Source organism: Idiotropiscis lumnitzeri, chromosome 11 (genome assembly GCF_059441095.1).
Source record: "Idiotropiscis lumnitzeri isolate Australia: NSW breed Sydney's pygmy pipehorse chromosome 11, RoL_Ilum_1.0, whole genome shotgun sequence".
Taxonomy (NCBI): Eukaryota; Metazoa; Chordata; class Actinopteri; order Syngnathiformes; family Syngnathidae; genus Idiotropiscis; species Idiotropiscis lumnitzeri.
In genome coordinates, this window is record NC_142401.1 from 2,763,460 (window position 1) to 2,789,527 (window position 26,068).

The window sequence follows — 26,068 nt, forward strand, 5'->3', positions numbered from 1 at the left end:
GAAGAGGAATAGAAAGGCTGGAGAAAATATCTCTTTGAAGAAATTGGGGAACTAAGTATTCTATCAGCCAAGGTTCCGAAGAATTGGTCCATCACTTTGTTGTCATGATCGTGAAAACCGAGGAGACAAAAATGTACAGGAAAAGAATATGATCCAAACGGGCTGCTTTTCTGCTTCAGGACCTGGACGTCGTGCTCTGATTGATGCAACTACAAATTCCGATCTTTTGCAGAAAAAAATCCTGAGGGAGAATGTTCGGCCATCAGTTTGTGACTTCAAGCTGAAGCACAAAGTTGGAACTTTTTTTTTTAAAATGCTGCTCCATTTGGGCGTGCGCCGACATGCTTTCACAAGATTTACTCCCTCCAAATCTGCATATGTTTGTTTTGCAGAAGCTGCGGTTTAGTTACTGAATGCTCTCATGAGGAAGTGAAGATAGTGTTGTCGACAATCGTACAAAAACACTCGAGCCAGTGTGAATCCTTCTGCTTTTTAAATCAGTGGACCTCCTGGGACAACAAGAGTGTTATCCTTTTACTAGACCCAATTACCCCAAAAAAAAAAAAAAAAAAAAAAAAGCTAAAATTGTCAAGTTGAGGGGTTATGTCTAAAAAAAAAAAAAAAAAAAAAAAGCTAAAATTGTCAAGTTGAGGGGTTATGTCTTTCTCGTCCCATTTTTCTTTTTTTTTTTTTTTCTAATTTTCTTCAATGCTACAAACACACATTGCTATCTCTATCAGTCTTTTGTCCCCCCCCCTTACTGACTGTCCAAGATGGTCGTAGTATTGCGTGTCGAGAGAACAGAGAACGACACGCATAACCGGCTCCAGAAAGAGCTGAGCGGGCAGAGATTTCCACTTTGCATAATGCAAGTCATACGTGATTCCCTGCGGAGGCTTTGCACTTTTCAGCCCCACCGTCATTGGCCAGCGATCCTGTCAAGCTTTTCCAGGACTTTGCCGCAAACCTTGCCGTATGATTACACTCTGACACATAAACAATTAATCCAGAATTTTGAAAATTAGCTCCAGCGGTAAATTCGGTGATGTAGTTAGATGCCGTTTGCGCCTTAACATGCCGACGATCACTTATACGATACTCTGCTGCGGTATAAGAATATTACAAATTGAAAAAAAAAAATGTGTATTATAGTCATGATGCCGTAATTAATAGTTTAAAATCTACAATTTATTTTACAACATGACTCCAAAAAATGCAAGAGACGACGCCATCCATATGGAATTTCCTGTGCGGTTTTCTTCCAATTCTTGCGGATCTTCTTCCTGCAGTCCGTAATCCAGACGGCCAAGGCAGACTCCATCGTCTTCAGTGGTCTTCCTTATAGACATTTTACGTATAAAAGGCCTTCCTGTTCACGCCACCATGGCGTTTAACCTTTTTTGTACTTTGAGGAGCAGCACGCCATTTTGGTGGAATTTAAAAAACAAAAAAAAACAAACAAACTTGGAATAAGCGCGTCAAAATCCTCCATTATGAATAAATTCACTGACCAGTTCTATGACCCTTACTTCTCATCTCACGGGCAATCTTCTATTTGCGTTTTTAACGTCGAGTTTTTTTTTTGTGGCAAAAATTCAAACATGTTACTAATTTTGACTAAAGTTGACTTTTGGCTCATGTTGGCGGCTATTTTTAACTGAACCTTGTCAGCAAATTGTTGAAGGGTTTCACCAAGTAGCAGTTTAGTATATATTTTTTTTAGACCCATCGCCGCCAAATATCCCAAAAGTTTAGCATTATTGACTTTTCAGGCCATAATTGATCATTAAAAGTCGTGAATTTTTGCGAGTCGACGCGTCCATCCAATTGCATGTATTTTGAACGCCACGTATTATTATTGGACCGAAACGGACGCGATCCCTCTGAAATAATTCGTCCCCAGTCTGGTTGCGAATCCTCCGGGTTTCTCAGGTATCTCCGCCTGTTCTCTTTCATATTGTCCCAATATCACAACTTGTGCATGCAGCTTATTGGAAAAAAAATCAGTGAAAGAGGATAACATCAGCGTTATGACACTGCATATTGCCTTAAATTGCTTTATTGGTAAAACGATAGTGCTCGTCCAATTTGAATAATTTCATGGAATCCCTCACAGAACAGATTAATTATGTTATCACACAACTGGCAACATCTGTCTTTATACCACAGCACATGACAGTTTTATTACAGGCTGAATTTCTTTGCTGGTTCTGGCAATTGATGTGTGATCTGATTATTAATCACAGATGCACAGCGATGGCGGAAAAAAAAAGGGATAGGAATTATTTGAAAAATAAGGATGTTATGAGAGTGCAACCTCGAAATTCAAACACTTTGGGAATTGACCTCAATTTTTTGAAAGGTTGCACCTTGATGTGGACGATGTCATCTTGTCTAGCTTTGTTTTTCTTATTTTTTTTTTGTCATGGAACTACAGAATGTTACTAAAGTTGGCAAAAAAAAAAAAAAGAAATACATTGAAGACAGTAAAAGATCTACAGCGGGTCTGTCCCGGATGCTCAAAAAATATTAAGTTAATATTAATATTAACGTACGCAATAAGGTGAAGAACAGAACTTCAAGTGATTAGTGTTTAATCATGAACTCATTCACAACCAGCCAAGTAAAAAAATGTCTCTTTGACGTCTTTAGCCGTCAATGGTAGTAAATGAGGTAAAGGAAACAAATGATGCGCTTTTTCACAAATTAAAAGAGTTCACACATGTCTTGATACGTCTTTAACGTGCCGCGTATCTTAATATGTTTGAAACGGAAATACACCAAATGCCGCGCCACGTCGCGAAAGTCAAAGCACTGATTGTATTTTAATTAGTGGAGGCGGTACGCCGCCGCCAAGTTGCGCTTGTCAATTAGCGTGCTATGCTGTCCGCGCGTGTGCAGCCGCTACGAAGTCATCCTGACTGTGATGTCACAATCGTTCCAAAATCTTGCTTACGGGCACACATTTTGGAAAATATGCGGCTCACAACAAAATGACTTGCTTGTGTAATTTCACACTCGATTGGTGGGCAGGCAATTCAGAGACGCACATATTTTTATCCAAGCAATTAAAAAGTTTTTTTTTTTTCATTCAACAGTATGTCCCAATTTAAGTCAGCTTTGCATTTTTGACAGAACCAAACCACTGAGCCGGCGCAACTTTCCTCGTCTGTCCCAATGACATGCATAACAAGTTGATTGTTAACTTGCCGGAATGGATTTTAGGGAAAAAAAAAATATTGCGATTTCTTTTTAAACATATATTGCGATTTCGATCTAATTCACGATTTTCTTCACAATGTACAGTGACATTTGCAAACAAAAAATGCCTTTTTCCCAGGGGTGGGCAAACTTTTTGATCGGTGGGCCACAATGGGTTCTAAAATTTGACAGAGGGGCCGGACCAGCAGCGCATGGATGGAGTGTTTTGGCAACCTCACTTCATCTGAGCGAGTATATACAGAAAATATATGCTTTAATTTTAAATGAAAATGAACAAAAGTATTACTAAAACAATATCTATCGTTGAGTGCGCCTCCTAGTGGGGGCACATGAGAATTACAGGGAAAATAAAACATGCACAAGGTTTATTTATTTAATTTTTTCAAGTTTGCCGGGCCTGATTAAAACATTTAACGGGCCGCATGTGGCCCCCGGGCCGTAGTTTCCCCATATCTGCATTATACAATTAAAAACAATGAATCGTATTACTGTCATAATGCAAGTACACTAAAGAGATATTGTGCGGAGGGGGCAGTTCTTTATCAAGTTTTTCAAAACTACTTGCCGTAATGTGTAATTTTGTGTCATTGTGTATATGAAAATGCATTTTTTTTAACCCCGCCAAATTTTTACAATTCGTACTAATGTACATGTTTGGACATAAATGTCGACTGTCGAACCACCGCTCAACCAAAAAAAGCTGTTCTTTGGCCCGGGTGTAACGTTTACATTTAGTTGAGTAACAAAAGCATTTTTACGGAGGTCATTGTTTAAGGGCCGCCGCTTGAGAGACTTAAGAAAGCACAGTTGCTCCTGAGAAAACATTCATTTTTAATGAGAGCACTACTTTGAAAACTTGATACAATTAATATGTATCAGTGAAGTCTTTCCTATGCATGAAACTTGAGGGGAATTAATATTCATAGGCTGTGCTTGTTAACACCCCAACGCCAGTGCAATGTAGATCCAATTAACATCGAATGGACCCAAAGGAATTGCCCGGAGACTGGAAGCCGTTGAAATTGATAGTGGGGCCGTCTTCTTTTAAAACAGTTATTTGTTTCATTAGGCACTAATCCTTGTCTGATTAAGGCACCGTTCGGGGGCCTGGAAGAAAGAAAGAAAAAAAAAAAAAAACTCCAACGGTTTCTATGTTGTGGTGGGATTCGCCTTCACTGCCGGGCTAATGTAAAATTCCTGTCGTAAGACGACTTTTTATATCTTATTCATCATCTTTTGGCACAGTGTGGGTAATAGAGCTTGTTTTTTTTTTTTTTGCTTCTTTGTGTCATACCACAAGTCTTGTGAGTGGCCGAGAAAGTGCTGGAGGTCCAAGGGGAGTGAAGTGAAGAGATTGGGGGTGGGGGGGCACACTGCCAATTGTTTGCACACAGCTTGCAGGTGTCTTTGCGCCTCAGCACACACGGAGGGGAGGGAATCTCACGCTGCGTCACTTTTCAGTGTGATTACAATTCCGATCGGGTTTCGATTCAACTGCCGATTGATATCATGATTGCATCTTGCGTGGCGCTTTTCACGCAATCCACTTGTTGCTGAGTCACCTGCTGGTGACGCAGCGTCAGGAGAAACTACTCAAGCTCATGGACACTTCAAAATCAGATTGGAACCCACAACCTTTGAGTTAGCCGATATCCACTCTACCAACTGAAATCCAGCAAAAAATCAAACCAACCCCAATTCCAATCAAGTTGTGACGTTGTGTAAAACGCAGTGGTGGGCTGTCAAGGCCTTCTCTGCTGGCCTACAAAAATCAAGAAATCATGCTCATATTCGTCACATTGATGTCATATTATATCCTAGTGCTGAATTTTTAGGTGAGAATTTTTATCCAATAAGAATTCAGCTCGCTCGTGTTGCCAGGCAGATTTCATAATACCAATCGCACATCCGCCACCGGTAAAACGGAATGCAATCATTTGCAAATCCGTTTCAACCTGCGTTCACCTGAATATGATTCAAAGGTGACAAAATATTCAAACTTGTTTCTCAGCTCTCGTTTTTGCAATTGGCTTGTATTGAAGATGACTTTTCCTGAAGGAGCAGAAAATATATTAAAAAAAATGGCTGATAGTGATGAATATCATCATTCTTGGCACTGTTCATTATCCAATTATCTCAACATCATAAGAAGTGTGCCTGCGCACTGTTGACGAGCGTATGGAACAACAACATCATTGTTCGGGGTGTGGCAAATATTTTGACTGACTCATGTCATTAACGCGGAATTCTGTCCGTCAGTCGACTGAGCAGGTAACATCTTCTTCATTCTTGTGCAATTTTTTCAGCAGACGTTTTTTGTTTGGTGTGTGTGTTATAACATTGTAATAAAACACATAGTTACCTTAGAAAGTATCGGTAGTTTCCTTGATATCGGGCTACTCAAGCGTACTCGATTTGTGCACCCCGAGGAATTATACACCAGATTTGGATTTTTTTTTTTTTATTATTCTAATAATTTATCCAAACTAGTAATAAACATTTCTACGACCCAAATCGTAAATAATGATCAGTAACCGATGCAAAGGATCCTTCATGGAAGTAAATGCGCACGGGCCGATGAAATGTGCATGTCTCAAGGTAAATGAGAGAGTTCACAAAACGCGTGAGTGATGAATCGCGTCCGCCCCGCGTGTTGGGCAGAGATATGCTTCGTGTTTGCGGCAACGATGACGCGGGCCCGTGTTCGGGTGCCTTCCGCGTCGAGCGCGAGATGCCTCGTCGTAAATAACCGCCGTGTTGCCGCTGCATCATCAGGATGACAGGTGCCGTTAAATAGCTGGCGCAAAATAGAGACAATGGTTCGTATAAATCGTCCGTACATCAAAAAAATAAAAATGTTTTAAATGGACGAGAAGGACATCATTTGTACGGCGCGCGCGTGTCCTTTCCCGTGATGGCTGTTGTTATTTACTTGTTTACGACTTTCGACATGATGTAATGGGATGGCTGCGTGAAAGTACTTGCTGCTAAATGACACAGAAAATAAGACCTTTATGTCTTTCCTCCTCCCGTCTTGGTTTTTTTATTTTATTTTCTTTTTTTTCCCCTGGAAGGAGCAAGGGTATGGTCTGCATTTAAGTGAAGAAACATGAGCCTTGAACATAAGTAACTGTTTTTTACATTAGGTACTCCCTGGAGGTTTGAGGAAAATATCAGGGCACTGTGTGAAATGTGAATGTGAAATCTTGCAGAAAGAAATATTTATGACCATTTTCTGCGTGATTAGAGTTGGATGACAGGCCTTGGAAGACATTCGGTGGACAGTTGTGCTCCTGGGCTAACATTAAAGAAAGAATAGCATTGGGGAAACTTAACTCATTCACGATCAGCCGAGTAAAAGAATTAATAAAAGAAATGGATCTTTGACGTATTTAGCCGTCAATGGTAATAAGAGTTTTTTTTTTTTTTTTTTAATTGTGTTACGAAATATGCATGCCTCCACGAGTCAGCAAAGCTTCAGCTGTTCTGATGTCGCACTTTTTCCACATGCGGCGACACGCCGATGAGCCTTGCGGAAGTGATCGCGGAAAGTCAGATGTCACAGTTAATAGGTGCAAAAAAAAAAATAATCCAAATGAATTTGCAAATTGCCAACGCAGCAGCCAAAGGCGAGTTTCCACTTAAATGTTGTTAGAGCGCTTGGATAAATAAATAAATAAATGCAATCCAACAACTTGGAAGAATCCGTTTCATGATTATCCGCTCGATAAATCATGGACGTAAACAAGATTGTTTTCTTGTCAACTCATTTTAATACTTATCGGACTCCGCTCATAAATGACATCATCAGTTCCAGTTATAAAACGGGAACTGTGATTTCAATCAACTTTTGGGTGGTGGTCATGATAGCTGATCAAATCAAATATGTCAGTAAGCAAGCAAAAAAAAAATACAAAGTGAAGGGTTGCATCTTTTTTTTCCCCCTCCAAAATATTCTGTTACGAAACAACAACAGATGAAACTTTTGGAAAATGTTTTTTTTTTTGGAGGTTTCATGTAATTCCACTTGTTTTTTTTTTCTTTTAACACAAAACAATTCCCAAAATGTAGCCTGCATACCGTGGACCACACCAAACTCTCATCATGTGTTGTTGGCAGTGCCATCATTTTCAACCACCTTTGAACTCATCATTAGCGATGACGATTGACTGCTCCAAAGTTGACCCCTTCAAACAAACCAGGTTGAAATTTGTTACAAAAATGCAATGCTAATTTTATGCTAATATTTGTTGCTTTTTGATCCATAATTTAAATCAATGTTTACTCCTGTAATATAATGGCGATACAACATTAAAAATAATCTGTAAAGTAAATCTAATGCATGTAGCCAAAAAAGTCCAAATGCAATAGTTAATAGCAACTATTGTTTTTCCGTCCCAACATTCAGACGGTTATTTCCGTAATTTGTCGAGTGACGTCATGATATTGTTTGCAAGAGCGATCCTTTTTGACACCCGAATGATGGCGTTTAGATGACAGGAAAAAAATAAATAAAATGAAGCCTCAACTCTCCGAGATGGATCTGCAGTGCAAAATGGAGAATATGATGAATTTTTCAGTTTCTCTCTGCGGATATCTAATGATTGTGCCCATGGATAGCCAAGGGCTGCAATTAAACATTTACATGCAAAAGAAAAGTTCCAAGCAGAGAGATGGTTATTTGGGATTGAAAAGTGTAAAATATCTGCAGGGCAATATGGAAAGAATCAAACTTGTCCAAGTTTATTCTTCAAACGATTTCCACTAATGGTAATATATACCTCCTCTTAATTACTAAGCTGTTATCTGTGCACTCAATGTTATATTTTAAGTTCTCCTCAACAAAAAACGAGGTTTTCATGATGTCAACAATTTTTCCAATTGTCGTTTTTGCTCCATTCAACGTTGCCTCTGGTCCGATTTAACTTGATGGCTTTTTTATTTATTTTTAAAAATTTTTTTTTTTAATTAGGAGCTCTCATAATGATCATGAGACAACCACTAAGATTCAAAAATAATTGCTCAATAAAAACTCCTTCATATATTTAGAGAAAATTGAAGACATTCACAAGATGTTCACCATTCTACTAATTTTCTTGCCGTCTCCATCACTTTTAGATTTAGATTTAGATTTAGATTTAAGGCGTCTTCAGTAGCATGCTATGTGCGTGAAGTTATGACCTGTTTGCTCAATCCGGGAGAAGAAAACGTGTTCAGCGTGTTCCCCGTAGCTGAAGCTGATTTTTTTTTTATTTTATTTTTTTTAACTAGTGAAAATGAAGCTTCATGAACCAGTTAATGTATTTGTGTGTGTGTGTGTGTTGGGCTCTAGATGAAACCCTCTGTTCTACTTTTGGCACACTGCCTTGCCATTTTGTAAACCAATTAATTGGCGCAACAGCGCCATCTAGAGGAGTCAAAAAGAAATTCAGCAACTGTTTCATGAAGCAATTTTGAAGCTTCATTTTCCCATCAGTGCATCATATCTCCGCAGCGCTTCTTCGGGAGCTCCAAAGCAACAGATTGTTCCTCTCGGTGCGATGCGGTCTAACTGTTCCAATTCCTCCGGTCTTCTTTGACACCGTGATCTTTTGATAATGCGCCCTTCAAAATCCAACTGGCGTGGAGGAGTGATTGAATTAGTGATTTGTGGCAAATTGATCTCAATCCGCAAGTAATTTGGCGCTCACTGTCTTAACACTCGTGCTCAATGGAAACAATAAATCGTGTCCTTATCTGCGGCGGCGGAATCAAGATAGGAGCTTGAAGCTGTGGATTAAATGGGATTGATTTGGTGAGGACGTTGACGCCGGAAATTGATGCCCAGCTCACATTGCACGTGGCGAGAAAGCACCTTTTTTTTTTGTAATCATCCCAAAGCTTTGCCTCAAAAAGTGTCACCGACGTGTCTTCGCCTCGCAATGAGTGAGACCTGCTTGTGTCCAGTGTTAAATTGAAAAAAGGGCTCCTGGGATTTGGCGGCGGTGAGACAAGAGACTTCAGCGGTCACAGAAACTTGATCAATTATCCCGCTTTTCCGGAGCTGTCGAGGCCTCGCTTCAAACGTTGCGACGACACAACAAGGAAACGCAGAGTTGATCTTAAAAAAAAAAAAAAAGGTGCAAATGGGTGAGGTGCCAAGTTTGGTTTTTGCCTTTTTTGACCAAAATGTCGAGGCGTGCTCTCTTGGGCAGGTGCATCCCCCCTTTTTTTTTTTTTTTTTTTGCGGACTTCCGACCACATCGTTCTATTTGGGTTGAGACTATTTTCAACGTCTGACCAGCAGCCAGGAGGGGCAGTGTGTTATTTTCACCATCTGTTTGGCCAATGAACAAAAACGCTGAAAATCAAAAGAATGGCGCCGCGCACTGTGAATGTTTACAAAGCATGAACGCGAGGTGGATTTTGTATGAAACAAGATGGCCGCCTTTTAACGCCATTGACGGATTAAGCCGCTCGAATGGCTTTTTCGAGAAATGACTGTCGTCTTTATTCACATTTGATTTGATTCGGCGTGTTCTACTCACTACTCATTCATTTCTGAATTGATTGAGCAAGTAATGCTGGAATTGACAGTGTGTAGACTAATAGAATCCCTCATTTACCTTGAGGGGAGTTTGTTTTTGGAGCGCATTAGCTTTGCTGCGTTGTGGACTGCCAGACATTTTCTCTAAGGAATCTGCGTTTAATTTGAATAATTACACAAAATGTGTTCTTTTGGTTTGCAGGGACATCGTCGCCCCAGATGAATAAAGAAGTAAATTACGATAAGAAAAAAAAAAAAAAAAGGCAGGTAATTATTCTGAACTAGTAAATGAATGACCCATTGACGCCGCGTTTTAATTGATTTTGTCGAGGAAAATCATTTTATTATCCTTTTTTGATGCCTTTTTTGTCTCCTGTGTCGCAAGGGCTTTTAGCTTGCTATTTATTCTGCCATTTATGAAAAAAAAAAAAAAAGAAAACTATAGGTTTGTTTCCATTGCCTCTTGTTCATGTTTTGTGTTTTTACATTGGGAAGTCAGGATGGGTCAGATAAATCATTTTTTCTTCAATTTGACATTTTATTTTCACATAGAATGTCAATGAAAAGTCAGTTTGAAAAAATAAAATGAACATTATTTAATCTGTTTGTTACATGCTATTATTTACAATATGCTGTATTAACACGAGTGATAGAGCGATTATTGTCCAGGGCCGATTATCGGGGCCAATATTTGACATTTTGCTGATTATTGGCATCAATCTTTTTTTAAATTTTCAAGCCCGATAAATTAAACGCTGATTTATTTTGTGTCGCTGCAGCACACATCTCTCTTTGCTGTGCTCGTGGCCTTGCCTGCAGAAGCACAAAGTCCCGGAGTGACTTAAACAGTCTGCAAACCTTTGAAACTGTGGCACAAGCATTAATTGTGGTCAGAGAATATGGAGTATTTGTCAAGTTTGCGTCCTCTACTTTATGTGCATTTTCTTGGCGATGACATATGCCACTTAGCATGTAAATTCTCCAGCGATTCACCTCAAAGTGAACCCACCGAGAGCGATTCCGGTACCAGCTTAAAGACAGAGGTGTGTTTTTTATGACCAGGCGAGGCATGTCCTTTCCAAGGCCCTCGAGCACCGTATCCCGCTACCCTCCCCTTTAATCACTGTATCAACTCCTCTCGTAAACTCCATGAGCTGTGTACACACACACACACACACACACACACACACATTTGTACGGCTCTGTTCTGTTGTAATGTGCTCCTTTGTGGTTCACCATTTTTGAACATAATCAGCAAAAATAAAGCTGTTGTAAGCGACCTCGTATTAAATCGGTGATTATTGGCAATAAATACTTTTTTTTTTTTTAATACATACTTATTACAGAGGTAGTTTTCTTCCTGTGCTTAATGAGAGTAATTTGATGTGCTTGAGAGATTACAGTCGTGGAATTAATGCGGCAATCCCCCATTCCAAGATAGAGCGAGATCTAAGATTCTTCACAGGTCGTGTGCTGCTCGATGCGCCCCTCTCACGCAGCAGCTAATGGAGTTGAACAGCAGTCTGTCATCCGACCGCACACCGCCGAGCTTCTCGATAGCCCACATGCCCTTGGTTGCTGCGATGTTTGTTGTTGGGACAACTTCTGCCCCACCTGCCTTTTATTTTAGGCTGACATCTTGCGGCTAAGAACTTCTAACAAAAAAAAAAAAAATTTAAATAAAAAAAAAATGAGTGTGTGTGTGTGTGTATATATATATATTTTTTTACTTTTTATTAATTTTTTTAAATAATTCTTTCCGTATTTCAAAGTGGGTCCTCCACTCATGAGCATTGTTGCATACTATCAGAAGAGTTGACAAAAGGGGTTTCGTATCGTCAATAATTTGGAAGTGGTTTGCATCTGCAGCGTCAGCAAAAAACAAAACAATGGGAAGAATTGCTTGGTTCAAGGTTCAGTTGCTGTTTTTTTTTTCTTATTGCTCCCTTTTGAACATGTAAAATGTGCCTATGACTATCATTTGTTTTCCCTTTTTAAATCTTTTACTTCTGATTAAATTACTTTCTGTTATCTGTTAAAATGTTCAATAAAAAAAAAAATCAATCAATGAATCAATTCAGGCTAGGAAACATCTTCATGATTTAGACCATGATTCTGACTGCTTTCCTTAAATAAATAAAAAATAATAATAGAATTTGTCTTTTGTCAAGCGGGTATATCCCCCTCGTCATTTCTTATTTAAAAAAGGCTAATAATAAAAATAAATAAATAAAAAAAAAACTTGTCGTCACCACCACAAGTCTTATCATCTGCTTGTGAGACTGTAATACATGACACTTGTGTGACGATTGATATGTCTAGACTCCGTAGAAGATTGCTTCTCTATGTGGCTGAAGCAATCAGAGCCCCCCCCCCTCCTCCTTTTCTCTTTCTTTTATTCCTTTCGGCACCGGATCACATTTCCCATCTTGGAATGGCTTCAACAGACGCGCTGCTATTCCCAGGGAGCCGTCTCTGACTCCTGCAACTCAATCCATAGCCAATTGGACGTGGCTGTGATTCATACACCGTCCTCCGCGTCCGCTCCATACACACGGTGGGAATTCTTCCTGGCGGCTTATGATGTGTCAGGTCTCACCATCGGGAGAAGTTAAGATGGACCGTGGACATCAAACGGTCTTTTGGATGCGTAATACCCCAAAATGTTCTTCATCCCTTAAGTGGAGGCTACAAGCGTGATTATTGGGTTTCATGATTTATTGGCGACATCCGGATGTCATGATTGACAATCTGTGAAACACACTTTTGTTCTTTGGAGGACTGGACTTGTTGGGGCTTTCCTCTTAATGTGCAAAGCATCCTTTTTGCTTGGACATTCCGCTTGGCTTTTGGTTGGTCTTCCTGCACATTGACTCCGTTCATTTATATTCACCACAAGTCAATTGGAGGATTTCTGGATTTTACCAGTCGTATCCCCGAAGTTTCAAATGTATCGTCATGTTGAGTCTGCTACGTTCGTCTCCCGTTTTAAACGATATCTTTCATGCCATGCATGATCAAATCCACTGGTGGTAGTCAGGATCTCACGCTGGGTTTTTGGAAGTGCCCGTTTTCCCAAGCATAACACCCCCCCCTCTCTCTCTGTATAAAGTGATGTAAGATTTCCAACAAAGATGCAATCCGGAGGAGTGCGTGTTTTTCTGACAGTCCAGCGAAGTTGGCATCCATCGTCTTACTCGTATTAAATACTTGATTTGGATTTTTGAGTCTGCTGTGAGAGTATCCTTGGGCATCATGTGCTAGGAACAAAAGATGAGGTCAGGGAAACTGCCGTGTTGTTTCCAAATCATTTGATAAAGAATCCTCTATTTTTACTTTCTTATTTATTATATTGTTTCGGTCCGTATAACCAAATTATCGTTAATTGCGATAATGCTGCGGCCCGAAGCTAAGTTTGATAGCTTCAAGGGGGTTTGATGCCTTGCTCAAAGCAGCAACACTTTTTTTTCTGCACTGGGATAGAAATCACAAAATAATGCTGAGGTGCAAAAATCCGATCTGTGGTGGCATAATAAATTCCGTCAAATTCATAAATTGAGACCATTTTGGGGGACTCTGACTCAACTACAAAAAATGTGGTCAGGCTATCGGCCCTCGGTTTCATATTTGTATATTTTAGCGTGATAAGTTTTTAGCACATGAGACTAGGGCTGCTTGTTTATGAAAAATAATCACGATTATTTTAGGAATAATTGAAATTACGATTATTCAAACGACGATTTTTGGGGGGGCTACAAAACAAAACAAAACAAATATGAATGGAAACAATATTAAAACAAAAAAAAATGTTTTATCTTGAAATGGAAAAAAAGAAAAAAATCAAGTATGGTTTCCTTGTAAGAAGAAACATAATCCATTTTCTTGCTATGCACATATAAATTGTCCTAAAACTGTTGTAACGCCTAAATAAACAATTTCAATCGAGCGCCCAAATTTCTAACTCTAGTATACTCACTATAGTATTAAATCGATATTTTATAAATAATAATAATTATAATGAATAATAATAATAATTTATTATTATTAAATAAGTACTATTTTAACAGTGTTTTGTATATAATATTATATATTTATATATATATATTTTTTTACGATTAGGCCAATTTTGTAATCGTTGAGTGTAATAATCGTCATTAAGTTGCACATTAACGCGACATATTCCTGCTGTTCATTGCACTGAATCACTCCAAATCTATCCAAAGGAGGTCTTTTGCCCGTGCATCAACACTTTAATACGATAACAAATCTTTTTCTGGTCACGTGCCTGCTGTCACCATCGCCCAAAACTGCGCATCTGTCCGATTTGTCCCTCTCGTTCCATCGAGTTCTTCCCAGCCAAACCTGAAGCTAAAATGTAAACGCCGTGCTCAAGGTGGATCGTCATAAGCGACACGCCACCGAGCACTGATAGACTTTCCACTGGAGTGGATTAAATCAGCATCAAGCGCCTATAAGCTCTACTGGAGCTGATGACGGCGAGAAAAAAAAAAAAAGTGTCTATCTTAATGGTACATATTTTCACGAGGCAGCCCACTTGCCTAATATGTCTATTCTTATGAGTCATTTACTTCTTTAATTACCTTTAGCAGCAGATGCACAATGGTGTATTAATGTGACTGATTTTTACGGCCACTTTATCATCGCGAGCCTCGGAAGTTGAAAGGCGTAATTGAGGCGGAAGAGCCAACTCACGAGAGAAACGATATCGAGTTGATGGTTGCTCATGTACTCCGGGAGTGTGTTTATGGCTTTACGCCGCACTGACGTTGTCATAAACACGCTGGCCATTTAATAATGGCAAAGGAAGGAAGGAAATGCTTTTATTGAATCATCCCCATTGTTTGGCGTCATCAGACAACGGCATGCGTGCGTTCGCTTCCATGCGTCTCTTCAAGTGGCTTGTTGGCCAGAAAAAAAAGTTAGTGAACGCTTGTTTACTGTTGCCGTCTTTGCTGCCTGTGCAACTCCGACAATCCATGTCATTTGCATATGCTGGCTTTTGGTGTGTTTGGTCTGCAGCTTGTGTACTTTCCTTGCTGCGGCGTTGGCATGCCGGCCGCCGTGAATAGAGAGGCCTTCTTTCGCCATCTGTTGTGAAGCTGCTGGCTAAGCAAGGCTGGGGGAATCCAAACAAATGCCGAATACACAGCAAACGGAAGCTGTCACGCCTGCACAACTGGGATGACCTCGCCGGGTGAGTGAGTGGGGCGGGGGGGGGGGGGGTGCGAGGGCAAGGGTGACCTCGCAAGTAGGCGGGCTCCACCCGCCTTGTTTGGCCGTCCCTCGTCACTACTTACATCTGCATTTGCGACCTCATGGACAATGTTGGATTTTTTTAAAATTAATTAATTTATTTATTTATTTTTTTTTTCGTCCCTCTTTATCCAACCTTCTCAGTCCTTTCGTCTTTTCCTTTCATACTTTCCCTTACCAGTTTTATTGTATTTATATTTTCCTGGCAAAGAAAATAAATAAAAAAAATGTCAGTTCATCACCTTAAGTATGAGAAAAACCCTGCGCAAAGTGGATACAAAAAGTTTCCTGTTCAAATGGCAAATTTGTGATGTAAAAAAAAATGAGACCAAGAAAATAATTAATTTATTTTTATGTGAATTTCAAATCAATATTTTAGTCTTTTCGAGATGAGAAATCAACATAATTCACAATTCCACACACGACCACCATTAAAAGTCACTCTGATTCACCCCAAATCAAATTCTGATGTTTTGGTCGACTTTTCGTTTGTTTTCTGTCCCATTTCAATGCACATGGAGTACTTTGACACAGCAAAACTCTTTTTTTTTCCTGTTCGCTTGAAAACAGTTTTGCTGTTGTTTTCCTCCAATTGAGTTGTAGAGGTCATAGGTCACAATAATGAAATTGTTATACACTAAATTTTGGAGCTAAAAAAAAATAATAAAGTAAAACTAAATACTTATGCAAGGCACTGCATTTTTTTTCCATGTCTGACTGCGGGGCATTTTTTTTTTTTTAATCGCCTAACGTGAGAAAGTTGCGTAACTAAGCTGGTTCAATATGAGCTGGACTTTCTAATTTAAAGTTCTGGAGTAAAGACCGAGGAGCAAAAAGGAATCGTGTCTTTGAAAGGAAATCGTCAGGTGAGTGTAGAATCCGTCGCAAAGTCAAAGACGTAACCTTGACATTTCGGCCCGTGCCGCCGAAAACTCCGCCGAGGCCACGGACGGGGAGCCGGAGACGGACTCCATGAAGGGCTCGCCTATCACTCGTGTTGTTGCGGGCTGTCTCTGAGCTAATAATGTCTTCTGATACGTGTCTTTTGAGTAAATAGACGGCGCCGCGCATGTACGCCAAGGCGTGCACGTCTCATTCCATCTCCTCCTTTCGCCGTGGCCGCAGGGATCCCACTTCCACCTGCTTGCACATCGTCTAGCAATTAGCAGCAATCTGCTTCAAATCATTTCACGTTCAAGGTCTCCACCACCTGTAGCGACAGGAGACAGACGTTTGGAGAACTCGGGAGATCGCCCAGAAAAGTTTGACAGCTTTTAAAAAAAAAACCTCCGCGATTTGTTATTATTTACTCGTTTTCATCCATCCCGCTGGCTTCTTGAATCACTTTTCTGCTTGGTATTCAACAAGTACAGTATATCACGCTTGAAGTAAATGTGATCACGCCCATGCTGCTCATGCCTGTCGGCTTTTTATTTATTTTTTTTGCTTGTTGGTGTTTGTGCGCAGAGGAGCCGCTCGGCTTTTTGTTGTTGGGGGTTGATGCGTTGAATCCAGCTGAGAACCAACATGACTGTGTGGCAATGCTCTGAGCTGGGATTTGTAAGACACCCGGAGCTGGCTTTAGCAGCAGGAAACCCCAAAGCCTGTAAATAATCCACATGTGCAGACAGCACATAAAGACAAGCAGTACTTAGCAGTTCTCTTATCACGGCTTGATGGCCCCCGGGGACAAAAAGCAGGCTCCTCCCTTTCATCGCTAATATGATGTGAAAAGTAGATGCGGCTCATATTTTAGCACATACTGTATGAAATTGATCATATAAAAGATGACTCTATTGGGTAAAGTCTGTTTTGCTGATAAACGCTTGCCCTTTGCTGCCGTTTGTTTTCTAATCAAAAGCCCTTGCGGGATGTACGCTATCGGCTGTGCGGGAATTTGGATAATAATGTGTGTTAGGTTACACCGTATTGTGCATAACGTCCAAACAATATCCCTCTATGCCAGGGATGTCCAACATACGGCTCGCGGGCCGCATCTGGCCCGCAAACAAGTCTAATCCGGCCCGTATGAGGTAAAGAAAGAATAAAGTAAGTACCAAATAGCCAATGTTAGTTGTTCACAAGTAAGATACATTTAAAAAAATCACTCGGTGGATGTTTAGTATCACCTCAGAGCTTTTAATATGTATCGTAAAATTATTCAATCCGTAAAGTGTTATTCTTGATATTTACAATGCAATGCTTAATCATTTGGAGAAAATTGAATGTGATATTGACCTGGATGTCACGATTTAAAACGTAACCTGGTTTTATTGGGGGAAAAAAAGCCAAACAAAGCACAGTATAAATGTGTTAAATGTGACACATTCAACGACGGGTAACACCCGCATAGCATGCAAATATTGCACACCATTTGTTTTATGTTCTAAATGATGATTTTACTGGTCCGGCCCACTTGGTCATAAATTTTCCTCCATGTGGCTTCAGAGCTAAAATGAGTAGTGATAGAACGATTATCGGCCTAGCCGATTATCGGAGCCGATATTTGTCGTTTTGCCGATCATCATATAACTTTTTTTTTTTAACTTTCAAGGCCAATAAATTAATAACTGGTTTATTTTGGCTCGCTGCAGCACACTTCTTTTTCTCTTTGCTGTGCTGGTGGCCCTGCCTGCAGAAGCAGATCAGCCCGCCCACAGCATCATCTGATTGGTTCATTGTGCAGTGAGTAGCAGCCAATCAAACGAAGTTTTGGAGTTGCTGTCTTTCAAAATTTTGACAACCTATGACCTGTTTTTCCAACCAGCGAATATCGGCTTGAAATATCGGTTATCGGCCGCAATGACTACTAATAATCGGTATCGGAATCAGCCCTGAAAAAAAAAAAAGCATAGCGGTCTATCTCTAAAAATGAGTTTGACACCTTTGCTCTATGCAAGAGTAAAATTATTTATGAGACTCAATATTTGCTTTTTCTATTGTTCAGTTTACAGCGGAACCTGCTTAACTGACAAGCATCGCTCAACTCTTTTCTCTACTTGCATTTGTTGCTTCAATCAACCCATTCCAATGTCCGGACAAGAAAAACAACTCAAATTATGAGGTGTGACAGATGCCTCGGGCCTGTCAGCACTTTGCTTGATCACATTTGGCCAAAAGCGGTTATCAGAATGGAGTTGTGTCTCAAGTGAGCGGTATCTCTGAATGGAAGATGAAAAGAAGAGATTGCAGAGCGTAAGAAGGGAGGGAAGCTCTGAAACGGTAGACTGGCTGCTGTGTAAACACATCGCGGCGGTTCACATGCCGTTTCTCCAGGCTGACGTTAGGCCTCGTTTAACATTCGAGCTTGACAGCGACATTCCGAAAGGTGAAAGCGGTAAAGAAGAAACATATTTGCTGCTTTATTAAATTAGAAGTCAAAAGAAGGAGTCTGGTGCCGTCAGGCAGCAATTTAATTTTAATTTGTCAAAGTCAAGATGATCATGACTCTGTTTTCAATTGCGTGATCGTATAATTATCGTGCTATAATTAGAATGATTTCATAGAACCGTTGACATGAGTCGAATGAGGCTGATCATCTTTCTAATTCCCCGCAAAATTGCATTTGCTAAATTGATCTGTTCCTCAGGCAGGCTGAGACGTTACCCCCTTTTTTTTTTTTTTCAGAGCTGCCAAATGTTACGGATCATCCGCGTATTGTCGCGCAAATCACGGAGTGCTAACACGTTGTGGCCCGAACACTGATTGTTTTGGATTTTGAAATAAATGAAATAAAATAACCGGTTGAAAACGAGAAAATGTGACATGTTTGACAACACGACAAACGCTCGCCATGTTCTGCTTCGCTCAATTTAAGCGGCTCACAAATGCGCCGCGGACGCTAGCAGATGACTTGCGAACAATAGATTCTTATGAGCGGTGGCGGGAACACGGAATGGCGGCGAGGAACAAGAGCGGCGACACAGTGAGGCTTAATCGCCAGATTATTATGTCCAATAATGCAACAAGAATTTATGCTAGCTGCTAGCGAGAACTTTATTCATCGTAGAATAACAAACGCCACGACACTTTCCTTTAATTGACAAGCTTTCTTTACTGATGGTGACAACAGAATCAGTAAATTCTAATTTATCCATTTTGACTCACGTAATTTTGGCAATGAGATGTCTAAACTTGGTGCGTTCGGAAAGAAGCTCGCAAGCGTTCTCTGCTACACCGTGGAGCGTTCCAAAATTCTCAATAATTAATATTAAAATTGATCACATTTTACATGACTTCATTGTCACCACAAAAGTTGATGATATAAAATACGTGAAAATTTTGCCCGTACATCCTTCCTGCTTTTATTGTCGAGAAGTTTACGTGCATTGCAGGGTCAACTACATGACGCGTTCCAACGCGTGAGATGTTCTTATTTGTATTGACAAAGATCACAGTCAGGGAAGACTTCCCAGAAATGTATTTCTTTATCCATTGCTGTCTGACGTTTCCATCATATCCTGTTGACTCAACTCTTTGTTCCAACACCGTCGGTTGTAAAGCCACACACACATACACATTCACGCACACGCACGTGTCTCACTGCATTTGTCATCACTTACAGTGGAAAAGAAAACATGTTGACATCTTTGAAAGAAAGCACATATTTGCAGTTGGAACTTTGCCAATTATTGTTCACGTTACTTTAGATTCAATATATTCTGTTGAGTTAGGAACGCGACGCGATGCTTTGGTGCGTTGCTTTGCTTCTTTACTATATTCATTATTTCAAAGTGTTGTCAGACATCACTAAGTTGTTCTGTCCATTTCTTCGTCCTGAAACAGAATTCTTTTTCGGCGCTCAGGTCACATGGCACCATCTTCTGACGGGTTACGTACTGGATCACCACATTTATCCCAATATTGCTTCAATAAGTGCAAGGGGGGCTGATAGATTTTCCATCTATGAGATGAGCTATGTGCCCCCGACTGTTTGTTTCATTGTGGGAGCAATCATCTGAGAATCGTGGAAAGAATGAAGCTGGTTATTTACCCAGATGGTTTACTGGTGGAGGTGTGAGACTGGCCAGCTCGCTGTGGGAACACAACGCTTGCTTTTCTTGGTATCGCTGACCGGTTTCGAGACCACAGTCCCTCCGCCCCCCCCCCCCCAGCACTCCTCAGCTTTGTTTGCTCTGGATGGCATGTTTGATTATTTATCGTAAGGGAAAAAGGGAGTAGCTAGAGCAATAAACATGTGACTCGACTGTATTTTATTTTCCACCGAGAAGGCTGCATCCTTTAACAGATATTCGTAGCAGTCATAAAGCTGTTTATTTGCTTTCTTGATTGGAGTTTGGCAGAGCGAGAGAAGAAACAAAAGCGCTGATAAGTATCAGATAATATAAAAGTCTGTAAATGGAACTTATCTCTCTGGAAACCCTTTTTGTTTGCGTTTTGTCGGCTGATTGTTGTTTATACCAACTTTACGTCCAGTAAATGATATCATGGGAGAGTAGCAAGTAATTGTCAGCTGCGTTTTTTTTTTTATCAAAAGAGAATATTGTTTTGGAGGCATCTGCTCTGAAAACGGGCCTCGGTGTGCTCTCGAGGGACATATTGCTGTTTTGACACGTTTCTGTCGGGCTTCATAAAAAAATCATTTAACCTATTTTCTCTTTCAGACTCTCCAGGTAGCTCGCCAGTTACTTTTGCAGCAGCACTTTCAACAAAACGCTGGCCGCAAATCACCCAAAGCAAGCGACGAGGACCAAAGCCAACAGGTACTGTCAAAGATTTTTTTTTTAATTAATTAATTTTATTTTTTTTTTGCCACGAGCTGTCGAATGCAAATGCATATCGATGCGCTCAGGAATTGGATTTTGTGTTTCTAAAAATGAAAAGCAACAAGCAAGCTCAACTGTTGTGTTGCTATACAGCACAACGCGTGCGTTTTCTTGCACGGGAAATCAAAAGTGGACTGAAATGCGATTTTGAGAGCTTTTATCGTGCAAACCTAAAAATTAAAAGCCAGGATTGTGTCGTGAAAACAAACAAATACATTACTGATTTTATCAATATTGTCTCTAATTTTATAATAGTTTTAAGCCGCTGGCGAACCTCCACCGTAATGGAATTTGATTAATTTCCAGTTTCCATTTTGGTTTAACGAGTATAATTTTCTTCTCCAGAATCCGGACACTTATTAATTTGCTTGTTGTTTTGCTGTTCAAAGTCGGATGCGCTCCTCTTTAAAGCGGTTCCAGCCGTGAATATCACAAAGCTCGCCTCTACCTCCTATTACATTCAAATAGGTTACGTTGCGCCATAATAATGCACATGCCTCGCGAAGCTTTTTGGGAGCGTTTTTTTTTTTTTTTTTGTGAGGAACAAATTGCAAATTTTGCCTCCCAAACTGCGATGTGCAACCACTTACCCTTGTGAGCCTTGTACTACTTGGACCGCACAGGTGCTAAGTCAACATGTTTGAATTTCCTTTCATTCCGTATACTGCCTTCGAGGTGTATCTAGGCTTGGACGAGGTAATCAGTTGTTTGTATCAGTGTGAAATTGTTAACAACTTGAGGGCATATTTGGAGATTAATAGGGAGGCCCCGTTCTTTGTGCCTGTATATAATATTTAATACCCCGACTGTGCCATTGGGGACCCTTTTTTAATGAGCCATTGTAGCGGCTAGGTCTAATGTCAGGTTGTGAAAAAGCTGCTTTGTTGTGCAGATGTCTCCAGAGTTGCTCCCGAGGATGAAATATGACTGCGATGACCTTTCAGTTGTGTGCATATTTGTTAGGATTCAAATAAGTTAAAGGGATCAAACTAAACAGTTTCCCCCAGCCTGGCAGAGAATTGCGCTTCAGAGGTCAACAGAGGCGACCACCATCGCAAATTCCTGCATACCGCCAGTTGTTGGTACATAGCAAAGTGCTCGGCCATCTTCTGCAGACAAAGACAAAATTAGAATTCTAATTTATTAATGTATACAGAAAGCTTGGCCAAGCTGTCACTCAGCTTTTGAAAAGAGAGTTGCCCCCCCCCCCCCTGCCCCCCCCACTCATGCCCACTTGGTGTGAAAAGAGCAGCGACTTGCTCTAGTATCTTTACTAACACCATAAATTGCCTGATGCCCATTGTTCCGTTTTGCCGGGTTAAATTTGCAGCAAAGCAAATGCCACACGTCCAGAGGGGTGTTTATCTCCGAATTACATGTTCCGTTCATTAAGCAACTCGCAGTCCCACACAATTAGAGTCCAGCATTCATACACAGAGTGTGAACATGACTTGTGAGGACGTCAATTTTTTTATTTTATTTTTTTTTTTAATCAAGAGAGTCTCAGATTACATTATGACTCATCTGCTGTCCTCTTTTAAAAATAAGCACGGGACCGTTCACTACCTCCATTCTACATCCTGGATAATGATTGGCTGTTGGACCAGACTAGTTAATAAAATGCATGATCCAGCAGTTATTAGGCTGCGTGGTAAACCTCATAAAATCACCTGATCTGTGGAAAAGGCTCTGCTCATCTGAGTGCACTTCCACGAGATGTGCTTCGAGACTTTTAACTCGTTTGGAGATGAAGATTTAGAGGCTCACTTCACAATTCGCTCTTTGTCAAGTCAAGAATGATGAAGCGTACAACATGGGAAATAAAGTGGTGGTCGAAAGCGGGAGTCAAAGAAGATTCCCGAGTCCTCTGATTTCCATTAAATAGCTCCAACCAGGGTGCCCCCCTCGCGCACAACCCCTCAACCCTTTGCCGCCTTTGGATAAAACATGCCTGGGCTTTTTCGACTCTCTTGCCTTGAGGCACCTTAATCATCCTTGATTTACAAACATCTTCCAAAACACACTCGACGGGTCGAAAAAGCCGCTGAGTTGCATTGACAGGGTGACGCGTGTAATTAAAAGAACCCTCGTCCCCTTTTTTTTGTTTTTTACCTTTAACACTTCACACCTGCAGTGACACAACGACGAGAGCCAGCAACTCCCACCCCGCTAATTACCGTTATCAGCCAAACGCTCGGGTTCGACTCATTAGTTCCATGTGCATTTAATTAGAAGCCGGCTGAAATTGGATTTAACTTATTACTTTTTCATGGATCACTTTCTTGTCATCACTTCAAATTGGATTGCAGCCCCAGGTAACTAATTATGCCAGCCGTAGGATCAGGAATAGCCAAATAGGTAATTAGGAACAACACTGTCGGACCCTTGCTGATAGTCCACCGGCATCAAAGAAGCTAGTTTGTGTCATTGCTCAGCATTCAAGCGAGCTACGTTTCATTGCGAGGAAGGCACCAACCTCCTGGAGGGGGATTAAGCAGAATTCGGCTGGTCTTGAAGATGTTATGTCAACATGACGGTCGGTTGCCCAGATTACGTTTCTTTAGTGAGAGAGGATTGGCCCGCATTATTCACGTCATTGGCGGGCCGGCGGCCAGCGAATGTTCCCGGTGCCGACTTGACTCGGAGGTGGATCCATTTGGCATGAAAGATCCATCCAAGTCGACAAATGAAGCATGAGCGCGAGGCCGTTTTGATTGCATCATAGCAGAAGTTGTTGGCTTCCTTGACAAAAGGGAACTTGCGCTACTTTGGTGGACTTTTCAGCTCAATGTGCCGATCATCGTATCTGGTATTGGAATCGAAATTTTACTTTTGATTTGTGAATTAAGCGGTAACTTTGGAAGAACTGCTGTGGGCAAGCTATGGCCCGGGGGCCCCATGCGGCCCGTTAAACGTTTTAATCCGGCCCGCCGAATTTGAAAAAAATTAACTGAATAAACCTTGTTAATGTTTTATCTTATCAATACTGTGGTTTTTCAAAGACATAAATATTCTTGTAATGCTTTTGTTCACTTTCATTTAAACTTAAATGTATTTTTTTTCTCTGATGACGTGAGGTGACCAAAACACTCCATCCATCTGCTCCTGATCCGGGTCCCCCTGTCAAATTTTAGAACCCATTGTGGCCCGCCAATCAAAAAGTGTGCCCACCCCTGAGCGAGTATAAACTGTACTTTACTTTACCTTTCTCTCTCCCTTGGTGTTTGAACACCATTGTTGTCCTGCCTCACTGAGGGTATCTCCAGGTCAAAAGATAATGTCTTTTGAGTCTACTGGATGAAAGGCCCTTAAGTTGTAGCCCACAACGCCCCCCCCCCCCCCCATTCAACCGCATGCACTTTTTGCATCCTTCATTTGCGGTCTGTCCGGGCTGAGCGTGATGTGACACAATCCATGGACCAATCCTCTCGCTGACAGGACGAGGAGGAGCTGCCGGCTTTCTTTTCTTTTGGTCTCCTCCTGTTTTTATGGCATTGTCCTGACACATGTATACCACAGCGCACCAATCTGTAAGTCATTAGAGCACGAGGCCGGGCCTGTCAGCTGGAGCTCTGCCAGTGCTGTAGGCTGATCTGAGACAGCATTATGAGGTGTTTCTCCAACTAAGTCAGCCAGTCGCCAAGAGTGTCAAAGGAGTTGTTGCCCGCTCCCCAAGTGGCGGCGAGCATGAGAATATATGATCAGAGTTTGTCGTGGCATGGAAACGGAGCTGAGCTTTTTTATTTACGGTATTTTCCTGACTATAAGCCGCACCCGTATATAAGCCACAGCAATTTATTATAAAAAAAAAAAACACTTATACAAGCTGTAAGCCGCAGTTTTCTATGTTGAAAAAAAAGAGTTGTTTACGGAACAATTGTGTACTGTGAATGCACATCAAGGTCCATAAACAGATTGTTAAAACAGTGCCTTTTAACACGGCAACAACTTTACTAATTAAAACAGAACAGACCCAAGAGGGAAAAAAAAAATCAAGATTTATTTAGCCTATTTTCTGAACTATAGAGCGCCCCTAGTGGTGAAAAAAAAATCCACAGAAAAGCCGCTCCGTTGTATTGGCCGCATGGTTCAAAATCGAGGAAAAAAGTAGCAGCTTATAGTTCGGAAAATACGGTATTAGTCTTGAAATAATAATTGGCACAGCTGGCATCTTACAAGGTAGACTGCCGTGAATCGCCATTGTTTTGTGAAACAATGTGGAATTTATATTTGAAAAGTATTATAACATCATATATACGTCTTTGAAAAACCACAATAGTTAGAAAATAAAACATTCCCATACAAACGTTAATTCATTTAATTTTTTTCAGGTTCGGCGGGCCCGATTAAAACGTTTAACGGGCCGCATGTGGCCCCCGGGCCGTAGTTTGCTCACGCCTGAGCTAGTTCGTATTTACTTTTGTAAACACTGTCACGTGAAGGCGACATCACTCAGCGTGTCAATCAGCGTCGAGCTTGGTGCGCAAGTGGGTTACGTCATATTTGTTCTGTCATGTCAACGAGTACATAAAAAGATCGGATTTGACAAAAATAAAAAAAATTCTTTGGCAAGTGGGAGACATAAAAAAAATGAAAAAAACTCAGTGAATTTTCATCAATAAAATCCTTGGACGGGAAGTGTCAACAATTTCAGCCTTAACCAAATTTTCAGTCTTTATTTTTTATTCAAATATCCACTCAAATGTGTTTGACTCCTCATGAAGCAAAACCTTGAAGAGAGGATCAACATTTGATTCTCTGCGGATACCAAGTTGCACCTGAATTGATCTAATCAATGAGCTTGTGCAGGAGATGCGTTTTAATTCAGAGCGATGTTTTTCTATTCTCAAATGCCTCTTCCTGCAAATGATGTCAATATGTGAATTTGCTCGTCCAAAAAAAAAAAAAAAAAAGCCTCACTCTAGTGAGCTATTCTCAAAAGGAGGAGTTGATGTTGCTGTTGCGTTGCGTCTCGAGGTGATACTCTAATGAGATCACGACTCTTGCTTTGAGGTGAGACAGTCTGTCCTTCGTGATCAGCCCCCAAACCGCGACTGATGCTCGCGTGGAAACCCCGAGATCAAGCTGTCTCTTTTGCCGTCTTTTGTCATTGTCATGTCGTAAAACTGGATTATGTGCACGGCATAGATTAAATCCAGGTTTGGGCTAAATCCTGTCACAATGAAGTCATCCGTCCCAATTCGGCGCCGCAAACAAGCACTTGGGGGGGCTGCCGTGTTTCAACGTTCGCTCCTCGCCA

The 26,068-nt window shown here is 40.8% G+C and overlaps 1 protein-coding gene across 8 annotated transcripts in view; it reads left to right on the plus strand.

Moving 5' to 3' along the window:
* foxp1b (forkhead box P1b) overlaps positions 1 to 26,068 on the plus strand; it is a 116,487-nt gene that overhangs the window by 49,730 nt on the left and 40,689 nt on the right. For all 8 annotated transcript variants that reach the window (XM_088309303.1, XM_088309307.1, XM_088309312.1 and 5 more), the window contains one exon: positions 20,647 to 20,745. In XM_088309303.1, the coding sequence (XP_088165429.1) occupies positions 20,647 to 20,745 (99 nt within the window). The remainder of the gene's footprint in view (positions 1 to 20,646; positions 20,746 to 26,068) is intronic.